General features: G+C 44.9%; 1 protein-coding gene across 1 annotated transcript in view; it reads right to left on the reverse strand.

Annotated features, from left to right (window-relative positions):
- Positions 1-14635, reverse strand: part of LOC139391626 (CUB and Sushi multiple domains 2) — a 772990-nt gene that overhangs the window by 231557 nt on the left and 526798 nt on the right. The window contains exon 31 of the mRNA XM_071139005.1: positions 2579-2773. Coding sequence (XP_070995106.1) covers positions 2579-2773 — 195 coding nt within the window. The remainder of the gene's footprint in view (positions 1-2578; positions 2774-14635) is intronic.

Below are 14635 nucleotides of genomic sequence, written 5' to 3' on the forward strand. Positions count from 1 at the left end.
TCTGTACCGTAATACCCTGTATATAGCCTCCACATTGACTCTGTATTGGTACCCCCTGTATATAGCCTCCACATTGACTCTGTACCGGTACCCCCTGTATATAGCCTCCACATTGACTCTGTACCGGTACCCCCTGTATATAGCATTCACATTGACTCTGTACCGGTACCCCCTGTATATAGCCTCCACATTGACTCTGTACCGGTATCCCCTGTATATAGCCTCCACATTGACTCTGTACCGGTATCCCCTGTATATAGCCTCCACATTGACTCTGTACCGGTATCCCCTTTTATATAGCCTCTACATTGACTCTGTACCGTAACACCCTGTATATAGCCTCCACATTGACTCTGTACCGGTACCCCCTGTATATAGCCTCCACATTGACTCTGTACCGGTACCCCCTGTATATAGCCTCCACATTGACTCTGTACCGGTACCCCCTGTATATAGCCTCCACAATGACTCTGTACCGGTGCCCCCTGTATATATCCTCCACATTGACTCTGTACCGTAATACCCTGTATATAGCCTCCACATTGACTCTGTATTGGTACCCCCTGTATATAGCCTCCACATTGACTCTGTACTTGTACCCCCTGTATATAGCCTCCACATTGACTCTGTACCGGTACCCCCTGTATATAGCCTCCACAATGACTCTGTACCGGTGCCCCCTGTATATAGCCTCCACATTGACTCTGTACCGGTGCCCCCTGTATATAGCCTCCACATTGACTCTGTACCGTAACACCCTGTATATAGCCTCCACATTGACTCTGTACCGGTACCCCCTGTATATACCCTCCACATTGACTCTGTACCGTAATACCCTCTATATAGCCTCCATATTGACTCTGTACCGTAACACCCTGTATATAGCCTCCACATTGACTCTGTACTGTAATACCCTGTATATAGACTCCACATTGACTCTGTACCGTAACACCCTGTATATAGTCTCCACATTGACTCTGTACCGTAACACCCTGTATATAGACTCCACATTGACTCTGTACCGTAACACCCTGTATATAGACTCCACATTGACTCTGTACCGTAACACCCTGTATATAGCCTCCATATTGACTCTGTACCGTAACACCCTGTATATAGCCTCCACATTGACTCTGTACCGTAACACCCTGTATATAGCCTCCACACTGACTCTGTACCGTAACACCCTGTATATAGTCTCCACATTGACTCTGTACCGTAACACCCTGTATATAGACTCCACATTGACTCTGTACCGTAACACCCTGTACATAGACTCCACATTGACTCTGTACCGTAACACCCTGTATATAGCCTCCATATTGACTCTGTACCGTAACACCCTGTATATAGCCTCCACATTGACTCTGTACCGTAACACCCTGTATATAGCCTCACTATTTTTATTTTACTGCTGCTCTTTAATTTCTTGTTACTTTTATTTCTTATTCTTATCTGTATTTTTTAAAACTGCATTGTTGGTTCGGGGTTCGTAAGTCAGCATTTCACTGTAAGGTGATTAATACAATTTGATTTGAGTACTTTTTCCACCACTGATGACGAGATGGCCTACTGGGAGGAGGTGAGGGTCCTGGAGGAGTGCAGCCAGGAAAATAACCTAACTTCTCTCTCAACGTCAACAAGACAAAGGAACTGATGGTGGACTTCATGAGACAGCAGAGAGGAGCACCTACAGCACCCGATGTCACAAGAAGGTCAAAAAGATCATCAAGGACATCAATCACCCGAGCCACGGCCTGCTCACCTCGTTATCATCCACAAGGTCAGTACAGGTCCATCAAAGCAGGGACCGAGAGACTGGAAAAACAGCTTCTATCTCAAGGCCATCAGACTGTTAAATAGCCATCACTAACTGGCCAGTCACTGTCACTAGCCAGCTACCAACCGATTAATCAACCCTGCACCTGTAGTGGCTTGGAGGGGCTCGACGGGGCTGTAGTGGCTTGGGGTGGGCTCGACGGGGCTGTAGTGGCTTGGGATGGGCTTGACGGGGCTGTAGTGTCTTGGAGGGGCTCGACGGGGCTGTAGTGGCTTGGGGTGGGCTCGACGGGGCTGTAGTGGCTTGGAGGGGCTCGACGGGGCTGTAGTGGCTTGGAGGGGCTCGACGGGGCTGTAGTGGCTTGGGGGGGCTCGACGGGGCTGTAGTGGCTTGGGGTGGGCTCGACGGGGCTGTAGTGGCTTGGAGGGGCTCGACGGGGCTGTAGTGGCTTGGAGGGGCTCGACGGGGCTGTAGTGGCTTGGGGGGGCTCGACGGGGCTGTAGTGGCTCGACGGGGCTGTAGTGGCTTGGAGGGGCTCGACGGGGCTGTAGTGGCTCGACGGGGCTGTAGTGGCTTGGAGGGGCTCGACTGGGCTGTAGTGGCTCAACGGGGCTGTAGTGGCTCGGGGGGGGGCTTATTATCATTTTTTAAAATATTTTTTACTTATAAAGTGACTCATTAAAAACAATTGTTTACAAAAGGATGTTTGAATGTTACCTTGACAATGTTTTCTAATTCAGTTAGGCCTATTCATTGATTTCTCTATTTTGTTTTGTATTTATCTTCTCGGTACGTTACCTATGCAGATTGGTTTTTGTTTGTTCCAGGAGGGCTTGCTGTCTGACCCCATGACGCAGGTCAGAGTGGGTTCTCCTTCCAGAGTATATCCACTATCACAGTAGTAGGTGGTGGTTGAGCCCAGCTTAAGGTCAGCTCCAATCCTGGTACCGTTCCTCACCACCCCAGGATCAAAGCATGACTCTCTAGGGTTCTCTGAGAGAGAGAGAGAGAGAGAGAGAGATATAGAGAGAGAGAGAGAGAGAGAGAGAGAGAGAGACAGAGAGAGAGAGAGAGAGAGAGAGTATTTGTTAATAAGACTAGGTAAGCATATACAATTAGATTTCAAGGGATATCTGCATTGAGAGAAAGAGTGGGAGAGTTAGTTAGTCAAGCTGGACCGATTAAGACAAGAAACACCAGCTCAAAGTTTGACCCTCTGTGGACTGAGAAAGACGGGGTTACTTTAGTCAAACTTCTGAATCAGGCTGAACCCCTCCCAAAATACTAAGAAAATAACAGAAAAGACAAGTACAAAAGACAGAATCACACAAGCAACTAGCCAAAAAATCTGACAGGAAATACAATATAGAGTTAAATATCAACTAGCCAACAAACCAGACAGGAAATACAATATGTAGAGTTAAATATCAACTAGCCATAAAATCAGACAGGAAATACAATATGTAGGGTTAAATATCAACTAGCCATAAAATCAGACAGGAAATACAATATGTAGAGTTAAATATCAACTAGCCAACAAACCAGACAGGAAATACAATATGTAGAGTTAAATATCAACTAGCCAACAAACCAGACAGGAAATACAATATGTAGAGTTAAATATCAACTAGCCAACAAACCAGACAGGAAATATGTAGTGTTAAATATCAACTAGCCAACAAACCAGACAGGAAATATGTAGAGTTAAATATCAACTAGCCAACAAACCAGACAGGAAATATGTAGAGTTAAATATCAACTAGCCAACAAACCAGACAGGAAATATGTAGAGTTAAATATCAACTAGCCAACAGACCAGACAGGAAATATGTAGAGTTAAATATCAACTAGCCAACAAATCAGAAAGGAAATATGTAGAGTTAAATATCAACTAGCCAATAAATCTCTCTCTCTCTCTCATATGCCAGTACCCTCTCATCTTTGGCTGAAAGAGGTAGGACAAGGGGGGCAAAAAAACTGAATCCCTCCAAAGCTCCCTCCCTCTCTACCCATACCATATTTTCCTCTCCATCCCTCTCTCACCTTACCTCCCCTCCCATCTCTAACTGGTAAAGGTAAGGAGTAAGACAAATAGACAGACAGACAGACAGACAGACAGACAGACAGACAGACAGACAGACAGTCAGGGCAAGGACCTTATTGAGAGTGACATCGCTCTGTCCAAAGCTCTGCTGACTACTCACAACTGTCTCAGCCCTGAACCAGAACTGAGTGAGTGAGTGAGTGAGTGAGTGAGTGAGTGAGTGAGGTGTGTGTGTGTGTGTGTGTGTGTGTGTGTGTGTGTGTATACATATATATATGTATATATAGCCCTGGACCACAGATCTAAAAGCATAGATTATAAATATACCAGAGAAACAAACCGCTCCATTAATCTTCAACGTCAAACATCAGACTTAAATAAACATGAGATTAATGTCCTAGTTGAATATAGATCTAACGGCATCACCTTGAGAAAGCACAAGTAAAATGCCATGTTCAATTTCTACAAATAATGACCACAGAATGACCGATCAGATTTGAACCTGCACTCTTTAACAGTAAACGCAAGTAAGGTCAGTTCAAAGACTAAGTTGTTGAGACCTGTTGCTAACGGGCCGTCAGGTTACTGTTACTGTTGGTAATGTTGTTGAGACCTGTTGCTAACGGGCCGTCTAGTTACTGTTGGTAATGTTGTTGAGATCTGTTGCTAACGGGCCATCTAGTTACTGTTGGTAATGTTGTTGAGATCTGTTGCTAACGGGTCGTCTAGTTACTGTTGGTAATGTTGTTGAGATCTGTTGCTAACGGGCCATCAGGTTACTACTGTTGGTAATGTTGTTGAGACCTGTTGCTAACGGGCCATCAGGTTACTGTTGGTAATGTTGTTGAGACCTGTTGCTAACGGGCCATCTAGTTACTGTTGGTAATGTTGAGACGTGTTGCTAACGGGCCGTCTAGTTACTGTTGGTAATGTTGTTGAGACCTGATGCTAAAGGGCCATCTAGTTACTGTTGGTAATGTTGTTGAGACATGTTGCTAACGGGCCATCTAGTTACTGTTGGTAATGTTGTTGAGACATGTTGCTAACGGGCCATCTAGTTACTGTTGGTAATGTTGTTGAGACCTGTTGCTAACAGGCCATCTAGTTACTGTTGGTAATGTTGTTGAGACCTGTTGCTAACGAGCCATCTAGTTACTGTTGGTAATGTTGTTGAGACCTGTTGCTAACGGGCCATCTAGTTACTGTTGGTAATGTTGAGACGTGTTGCTAACGGGCCGTCTAGTTACTGTTGGTAATGTTGTTGAGACCTGTTGCTAACGGGCCATCTAGTTACTGTTGGTAATGTTGAGACGTGTTGCTAACAGGCCGTCTAGTTACTGTTGGTAATGTTGTTGAGACCTGTTGCTAACGGGCCATCTAGTTACTGTTGTTAATGTTGTTGAGACCTGTTGCTAATGGGCCATCTACTGTTGGTAATGTTGTTGAGACCTGTTGCTAACGAGCCATCTAGTTACTGTTGGTAATGTTGTTGAGACCTGTTGCTAACGGGCCATCTACTTACTGTTGGTAATGTTGTTGAGACCTGTTGCTAACGGGCCATCTAGTTACTGTTGGTAATGTTGTTGAGACCTGTTGCTAACGGGCCGTCTAGTTACTGTTGGTAATGTTGTTGAGATCTGTTGCTAACGGGCCATCTAGTTACTGTTGGTAATGTTGTTGAGATCTGTTGCTAACGGGCCGTCTAGTTACTGTTGGTAATGTTGTTGAGATCTGTTGCTAACGGGCCATCAGGTTACCGTTGGTAATGTTGTTGAGACCTGTTGCTAACGGGCCATCAGGTTACTGTTGGTAATGTTGTTGAGACCTGTTGCTAACGGGCCATCTAGTTACTGTTGGTAATGTTGAGACGTGTTGCTAACGGGCCGTCTAGTTACTGTTGGTAATGTTGTTGAGACCTGATGCTAAAGGGCCATCTAGTTACTGTTGGTAATGTTGTTGAGACATGTTGCTAACGGGCCATCTAGTTACTGTTGGTAATGTTGTTGAGACATGTTGCTAACGGGCCATCTAGTTACTGTTGGTAATGTTGTTGAGACCTGTTGCTAACAGGCCATCTAGTTACTGTTGGTAATGTTGTTGAGACCTGTTGCTAACGAGCCATCTAGTTACTGTTGGTAATGTTGTTGAGACCTGTTGCTAACGGGCCATCTACTTACTGTTGGTAATGTTGTTGAGACCTGTTGCTAACGGGCCATCTAGTTACTGTTGGTAATGTTGTTGAGACCTGTTGCTAACGGGCCGTCTAGTTACTGTTGGTAATGTTGTTGAGATCTGTTGCTAACGGGCCATCTAGTTACTGTTGGTAATGTTGTTGAGATCTGTTGCTAACGGGCCGTCTAGTTACTGTTGGTAATGTTGTTGAGATCTGTTGCTAACGGGCCATCAGGTTACCGTTGGTAATGTTGTTGAGACCTGTTGCTAACGGGCCATCAGGTTACTGTTGGTAATGTTGTTGAGACCTGTTGCTAACGGGCCATCTAGTTACTGTTGGTAATGTTGAGACGTGTTGCTAACGGGCCGTCTAGTTACTGTTGGTAATGTTGTTGAGACCTGATGCTAACGGGCCATCTAGTTACTGTTGGTAATGTTGTTGAGACATGTTGCTAACGGGCCATCTAGTTACTGTTGGTAATGTTGTTGAGACATGTTGCTAACGGGCCATCTAGTTACTGTTGGTAATGTTGTTGAGACCTGTTGCTAACGGGCCATCTAGTTACTGTTGGTAATGTTGTTGAGACCTGTTGCTAACGGCACATCTAGTTACTGTTGGTAATGTTGTTGAGACATGTTGCTAACAGGCCATCTAGTTACTGTTGGTAATGTTGTTGAGACCTGTTGCTAACGAGCCATCTAGTTACTGTTGGTAATGTTGTTGAGACCTGTTGCTAACGGGCCATCTAGTTACTGTTGGTAATGTTGAGACGTGTTGCTAACGGGCCGTCTAGTTACTGTTGGTAATGTTGTTGAGACCTGTTGCTAACGGGCCATCTAGTTACTGTTGGTAATGTTGAGACGTGTTGCTAACAGGCCGTCTAGTAACTGTTGGTCATGTTGTTGAGACCTGTTGCTAACGGGCCATCTAGTTAATGTTGTTAATGTTGTTGAGACCTGTTGCTAATGGGCCATCTACTGTTGGTAATGTTGTTGAGACCTGTTGCTAACGAGCCATCTAGTTACTGTTGGTAATGTTGTTGAGACCTGTTGCTAACGGGCCATCTACTTACTGTTGGTAATGTTGTTGAGACCTGTTGCTAACGGGCCATCTAGTTACTGTTGGTAATGTTGTTGAGACCTGTTGCTAACGGGCTGTCTAGTTACTGTTGGTAATGTTGTTGAGCCCTTTTGCTAACGGGCCATCTAGTTACTGTTAGTAATGTTGTTGAGACCTGTTGCTAATGGGCCGTCTAGTTACTGTTGGTAATGTTGTTGAGACCTGTTGCTAACAAGCCATCTAGTTACTGTTGGTAATGTGGTTGAGACCTGTTGCTAATGGGCCATCTAGTTACTGTTGGTAATGTTGTTGAGACATGTTGCTAACGGGCCATCTAGTTACTGTTGGCAATGTTGTTGAGACATGTTGCTAACGGGCCATCTAGTTACTGTTGGTAATGTTGAGACGTGATGCTAATGGGCCGTCTAGTTACTGTTGGTAATGTTGTTGAGACCTGTTGCTAACGGGCCATCTAGTTACTGTTGTTAATGTTGTTGAGACCTGTTGCTAATGGGCCATCTACTGTTGGTAATGTTGTTGAGACCTGTTGCTAACGGGCCATCTAGTTACTGTTGGTAATGTTGTTGAGACCTGTTGCTAACGGGCCATCTACTTACTGTTGGTAATGTTGTTGAGACCTGTTGCTAACGGGCCATCTAGTTACTGTTGGTAATGTTGTTGAGACCTGTTGCTAATGGGCTGTCTAGTTACTGTTGGTAATGTTGTTGAGACCTGTTGCTAATGGGCCATCTAGTTACTGTTGGTAATGTTGTTGAGACCTGTTGCTAACGAGCCATCTAGTTACTGTTGGTAATGTTGTTGAGACCTGTTGCTAACGGGCCATCTACTTACTGTTGGTAATGTTGTTGAGACCTGTTGCTAACGGGCCGTCTAGTTACTGTTGGTAATGTTGATGAGACCTGTTGCTAACGGGCCATCAGGTTACTGTTGGTAATGTTGTTGAGACATGTTGCTAACGGGCCATCTAGTTACTGTTGGTAATGTTGAGACGTGATGCTAATGGGCCGTCTAGTTACTGTTGGTAATGTTGTTGAGACCTGTTGCTAACGGGCCATCTAGTTACTGTTGTTAATGTTGTTGAGACCTGTTGCTAATGGGCCATCTACTGTTTGTAATGTTGTTGAGACCTGTTGCTAACGGGCCATCTAGTTACTGTTGGTAATGTTGTTGAGACCTGTTGCTAACGGGCCATCTACTTACTGTTGGTAATGTTGTTGAGACCTGTTGCTAACGGGCCATCTAGTTACTGTTGGTAATGTTGTTGAGACCTGTTGCTAATGGGCTGTCTAGTTACTGTTGGTAATGTTGTTGAGACCTGTTGCTAATGGGCCATCTAGTTACTGTTGGTAATGTTGTTGAGACCTGTTGCTAACGAGCCATCTAGTTACTGTTGGTAATGTTGTTGAGACCTGTTGCTAATGAGCCATCTAGTTACTGTTGGTAATGTTGTTGAGACCTGTTGCTAACGAGCCATCTAGTTACTGTTGGTAATGTTGTTGAGATCTGTTGCTAACGGGCCATCAGGTTACCGTTGGTAATGTTGTTGAGACCTGTTGCTAACGGGCCATCAGGTTACTGTTGGTAATGTTGTTGAGACCTGTTGCTAACGGGCCATCTAGTTACTGTTGGTAATGTTGAGACGTGTTGCTAACGGGCCGTCTAGTTACTGTTGGTAATGTTGTTGAGACCTGATGCTAACGGGCCATCTAGTTACTGTTGGTAATGTTGTTGAGACATGTTGCTAACGGGCCATCTAGTTACTGTTGGTAATGTTGTTGAGACATGTTGCTAACGGGCCATCTAGTTACTCTTGGTAATGTTGTTGAGACATGTTGCTAACGGGCCATCTAGTTACTGTTGGTAATGTTGTTGAGACCTGTTGCTAACGGGCCATCTAGTTACTGTTGGTAATGTTGTTGAGACCTGTTGCTAACGGCACATCTAGTTACTGTTGGTAATGTTGTTGAGACATGTTGCTAACAGGCCATCTAGTTACTGTTGGTAATGTTGTTGAGACCTGTTGCTAACGAGCCATCTAGTTACTGTTGGTAATGTTGTTGAGACCTGTTGCTAACGGGCCATCTAGTTACTGTTGGTAATGTTGAGACGTGTTGCTAACGGGCCGTCTAGTTACTGTTGGTAATGTTGTTGAGACCTGTTGCTAACGGGCCATCTAGTTACTGTTGGTAATGTTGAGACGTGTTGCTAACAGGCCGTCTAGTTACTGTTGGTAATGTTGTTGAGACCTGTTGCTAACGGGCCATCTAGTTACTGTTGTTAATGTTGTTGAGACCTGTTGCTAATGGGCCATCTACTGTTGGTAATGTTGTTGAGACCTGTTGCTAACGAGCCATCTAGTTACTGTTGGTAATGTTGTTGAGACCTGTTGCTAACGGGCCATCTACTTACTGTTGGTAATGTTGTTGAGACCTGTTGCTAACGGGCCATCTAGTTACTGTTGGTAATGTTGTTGAGACCTGTTGCTAACGGGCCGTCTAGTTACTGTTGGTAATGTTGTTGAGATCTGTTGCTAACGGGCCATCTAGTTACTGTTGGTAATGTTGTTGAGATCTGTTGCTAACGGGCCGTCTAGTTACTGTTGGTAATGTTGTTGAGATCTGTTGCTAACGGGCCATCAGGTTACCGTTGGTAATGTTGTTGAGACCTGTTGCTAACGGGCCATCAGGTTACTGTTGGTAATGTTGTTGAGACCTGTTGCTAACGGGCCATCTAGTTACTGTTGGTAATGTTGAGACGTGTTGCTAACGGGCCGTCTAGTTACTGTTGGTAATGTTGTTGAGACCTGATGCTAACGGGCCATCTAGTTACTGTTGGTAATGTTGTTGAGACATGTTGCTAACGGGCCATCTAGTTACTGTTGGTAATGTTGTTGAGACATGTTGCTAACGGGCCATCTAGTTACTGTTGGTAATGTTGTTGAGACCTGTTGCTAACGGGCCATCTAGTTACTGTTGGTAATGTTGTTGAGACCTGTTGCTAACGGCACATCTAGTTACTGTTGGTAATGTTGTTGAGACATGTTGCTAACAGGCCATCTAGTTACTGTTGGTAATGTTGTTGAGACCTGTTGCTAACGAGCCATCTAGTTACTGTTGGTAATGTTGTTGAGACCTGTTGCTAACGGGCCATCTAGTTACTGTTGGTAATGTTGAGACGTGTTGCTAACGGGCCGTCTAGTTACTGTTGGTAATGTTGTTGAGACCTGTTGCTAACGGGCCATCTAGTTACTGTTGGTAATGTTGAGACGTGTTGCTAACAGGCCGTCTAGTAACTGTTGGTCATGTTGTTGAGACCTGTTGCTAACGGGCCATCTAGTTAATGTTGTTAATGTTGTTGAGACCTGTTGCTAATGGGCCATCTACTGTTGGTAATGTTGTTGAGACCTGTTGCTAACGAGCCATCTAGTTACTGTTGGTAATGTTGTTGAGACCTGTTGCTAACGGGCCATCTACTTACTGTTGGTAATGTTGTTGAGACCTGTTGCTAACGGGCCATCTAGTTACTGTTGGTAATGTTGTTGAGACCTGTTGCTAACGGGCTGTCTAGTTACTGTTGGTAATGTTGTTGAGCCCTTTTGCTAACGGGCCATCTAGTTACTGTTAGTAATGTTGTTGAGACCTGTTGCTAATGGGCCGTCTAGTTACTGTTGGTAATGTTGTTGAGACCTGTTGCTAACAAGCCATCTAGTTACTGTTGGTAATGTGGTTGAGACCTGTTGCTAATGGGCCATCTAGTTACTGTTGGTAATGTTGTTGAGACATGTTGCTAACGGGCCATCTAGTTACTGTTGGTAATGTTGTTGAGACATGTTGCTAACGGGCCATCTAGTTACTGTTGGTAATGTTGAGACGTGATGCTAATGGGCCGTCTAGTTACTGTTGGTAATGTTGTTGAGACCTGTTGCTAACGGGCCATCTAGTTACTGTTGTTAATGTTGTTGAGACCTGTTGCTAATGGGCCATCTACTGTTGGTAATGTTGTTGAGACCTGTTGCTAACGGGCCATCTAGTTACTGTTGGTAATGTTGTTGAGACCTGTTGCTAACGGGCCATCTACTTACTGTTGGTAATGTTGTTGAGACCTGTTGCTAACGGGCCATCTAGTTACTGTTGGTAATGTTGTTGAGACCTGTTGCTAATGGGCTGTCTAGTTACTGTTGGTAATGTTGTTGAGACCTGTTGCTAATGGGCCATCTAGTTACTGTTGGTAATGTTGTTGAGACCTGTTGCTAACGAGCCATCTAGTTACTGTTGGTAATGTTGTTGAGACCTGTTGCTAACGGGCCATCTACTTACTGTTGGTAATGTTGTTGAGACCTGTTGCTAATGGGCTGTCTAGTTACTGTTGGTAATGTTGATGAGACCTGTTGCTAACGGGCCATCAGGTTACTGTTGGTAATGTTGTTGAGACATGTTGCTAACGGGCCATCTAGTTACTGTTGGTAATGTTGAGACGTGATGCTAATGGGCCGTCTAGTTACTGTTGGTAATGTTGTTGAGACCTGTTGCTAACGGGCCATCTAGTTACTGTTGTTAATGTTGTTGAGACCTGTTGCTAATGGGCCATCTACTGTTGGTAATGTTGTTGAGACCTGTTGCTAACGGGCCATCTAGTTACTGTTGGTAATGTTGTTGAGACCTGTTGCTAACGGGCCATCTACTTACTGTTGGTAATGTTGTTGAGACCTGTTGCTAACGGGCCATCAGGTTACTGTTGGTAATGTTGTTGAGACATGTTGCTAACGGGCCATCTAGTTACTGTTGGTAATGTTGAGACGTGATGCTAATGGGCCGTCTAGTTACTGTTGGTAATGTTGTTGAGACCTGTTGCTAACGGGCCATCTAGTTACTGTTGTTAATGTTGTTGAGACCTGTTGCTAATGGGCCATCTACTGTTGGTAATGTTGTTGAGACCTGTTGCTAACGGGCCATCTAGTTACTGTTGGTAATGTTGTTGAGACCTGTTGCTAACGGGCCATCTACTTACTGTTGGTAATGTTGTTGAGACCTGTTGCTAACGGGCCATCTAGTTACTGTTGGTAATGTTGTTGAGACCTGTTGCTAATGGGCTGTCTAGTTACTGTTGGTAATGTTGTTGAGACCTGTTGCTAATGGGCCATCTAGTTACTGTTGGTAATGTTGTTGAGACCTGTTGCTAACGAGCCATCTAGTTACTGTTGGTAATGTTGTTGAGACCTGTTGCTAACGGGCCATCTACTTACTGTTGGTAATGTTGTTGAGACCTGTTGCTAACGGGCTGTCTAGTTACTGTTGGTAATTTTGTTGAGACCTGTTGCTAATGAGCCATCTAGTTACTGTTGGTAATGTTGTTGAGACCTGTTGCTAACGAGCCATCTAGTTACTGTTGGTAATGTGGTTGAGACCTGTTGCTAATGGGCCGTCTAGTTACTGTTGCGAACTGCCAACAGGTCACAATAACATCACCAACAGAAACAAGATTTCCCGTTAGCAACATGTCATATGCTCTCCAATCCCATCCTCTCCTCTCCTCTAGTTTCCTCTCCTATCCCCTCCTCTCCTCTAGTTTCCTCTCCTATCATCTCCTCTCCTATCCTCTCCTATCCTTTCATCTCCTCTCCTCTAGTTTCCTCTCCTATCCCCTGCTCTCCTATCATCTCCTCTCCTCTAGTTTCCTCTCCTATCCCATCCTCTCCTTTCATCTCCTCTCCTCTAGTTTCCTCTCCTATCCCATCCTCTCCTATCATCTACTCTCCTCTAGTTTCCTCTCCTATCCCATCCTCTCCTCTAGTTTCCTCTCCTATCCCCTCCTCTCATATCATCTCCTCTCCTCAAGTTTCCTCTCCTATCCCATCCTCTCATATCCTCTCCTATCCACTCCTCTCCTCTAGTTTCCTCTCCTATCCCATGCTCTCATTTCCTCTCCCATCCACTCCTATCCTATCATCTCCTCTAGTTTCCTCTCCTATCCTATCATCTCCTCTCCTCTAGTTTCCTCTCCTATCCCATCCTCTCCTATCATCTCCTCTCCTCTAGTTTCTTCTCCTATCCCATCCTCTCCTATCCCATCCTCTCCTATCATCTCCTCTTCTATCATCTCCTCTCCTCTATTTTCCTCTCCTATCCCTTCCTCTCCTATCATCTTCTCTCCTCTAGTTTCCTCTCCTATCCCATCCTCTCCTATAATCTCCTCTCCTCTAGTTTCCTCTCCTCTCCTCTAGTTGCCTCTCCTATCCCATCCCCTCCTATCATCTCCTCTCCTCTAGTTTCCTCTCCTATCCCATCCTCTCCTATCATCTCCTCTCCTCTAGTTTCTTATCCTATCCCATCCTCTCCTATCCCATCCTCTCCTATCATCTCCTCTTCTATCATCTCCTCTCCTCTATTTTCCTCTCCTATCCCTTCCTCTCCTATCATCTTCTCTCCTCTAGTTTCCTCTCCTATCCCATCCTCTCCTATCATCTCCTCTCCTTTAGTGTCCTCTCCTATCCCCTCCTCTTCTATCATCTCATCTCCTCTAGTTTCCTTTCCTCTCCTATCCTCTCCTCTCCTCTCCTATCATCTCCTCTCCTCTAGTTTCCTCTCCTATCCCCTCCTCTCCTATCATCTCCTCTCCTTTAATATCCTCTCCTATCATCTTCTCTCCTCTAGTTTCCTCTCCTATCCCATCCTCTCCTATCATCTCCTCTCCTCTAGTTTCCTCTCCTCTCCTATCATCTCCTCTCCTCTAGTTTCCACTCCTATCCCCTCCTCTCCTATCATCTTCTCTCCTCTAGTTTCCTCTCCTATCCTCTCCTCTAGTTTCCTCTGCTCTCCCCTCCTCTCCTATCATCTCCTCTCCTCTAGTTACCTATTCTATCCCATCCTCTCCTCTCCTCTACTTCCCTCTACTATCCCATCCCATCCTCTCCTATCCTCTCCTCTCTTTTCTTAACCTCACTGACTTTTACGATGTGCCATTCCAAAATGTAAAGTACCCACATAACTCAAAATGGCGTTCCTTATTCAACCACAACGTGTTTAGTGAGATTCAGTAATACATTCAAAACGGACTCTGTTCACCCCAAACAGAGTTTACAAGCTACTCCCTGTCTTTTAGACTCTGACTACCCCAAACTACTCTAACACAATAGGCCTCATTGATGCAGAGATCTCTAGACTATAAGCCCAGGTCTTTAAATGAAAGCCACAACGTATGTTGCCCCTTAAATTTCCAATTATGTTTAATCCTCTATTCCTGATAACAGATATTCACCACAACAGGATCCCAGCTCTCTGAGAAACAACCACAAACACAACACACAAATCAGTTACCAGACCTGTCAACCAACTGTTACACACACACCCACACAACACACAAATCAATTACCAGACCCGCCAACCCACTGCTACACACAAACACACACACACACAGGGGAGCCTGTGATCTTGAATGACTATGATCGTCTGTGATCCTGTATAAACAGTGTGTACTGTACGGTCGTGCCCCAAACAAACCACACAGCGCGTTCGGTCAACGCAGCGAGACACAGGAGTGTGTGTGACATCAGACGTGTGCT

The sequence above is a fragment of the Oncorhynchus clarkii genome, chromosome 32 (assembly GCF_045791955.1).
Source record: "Oncorhynchus clarkii lewisi isolate Uvic-CL-2024 chromosome 32, UVic_Ocla_1.0, whole genome shotgun sequence".
NCBI classification, from domain to species: domain Eukaryota; kingdom Metazoa; phylum Chordata; class Actinopteri; order Salmoniformes; family Salmonidae; genus Oncorhynchus; species Oncorhynchus clarkii.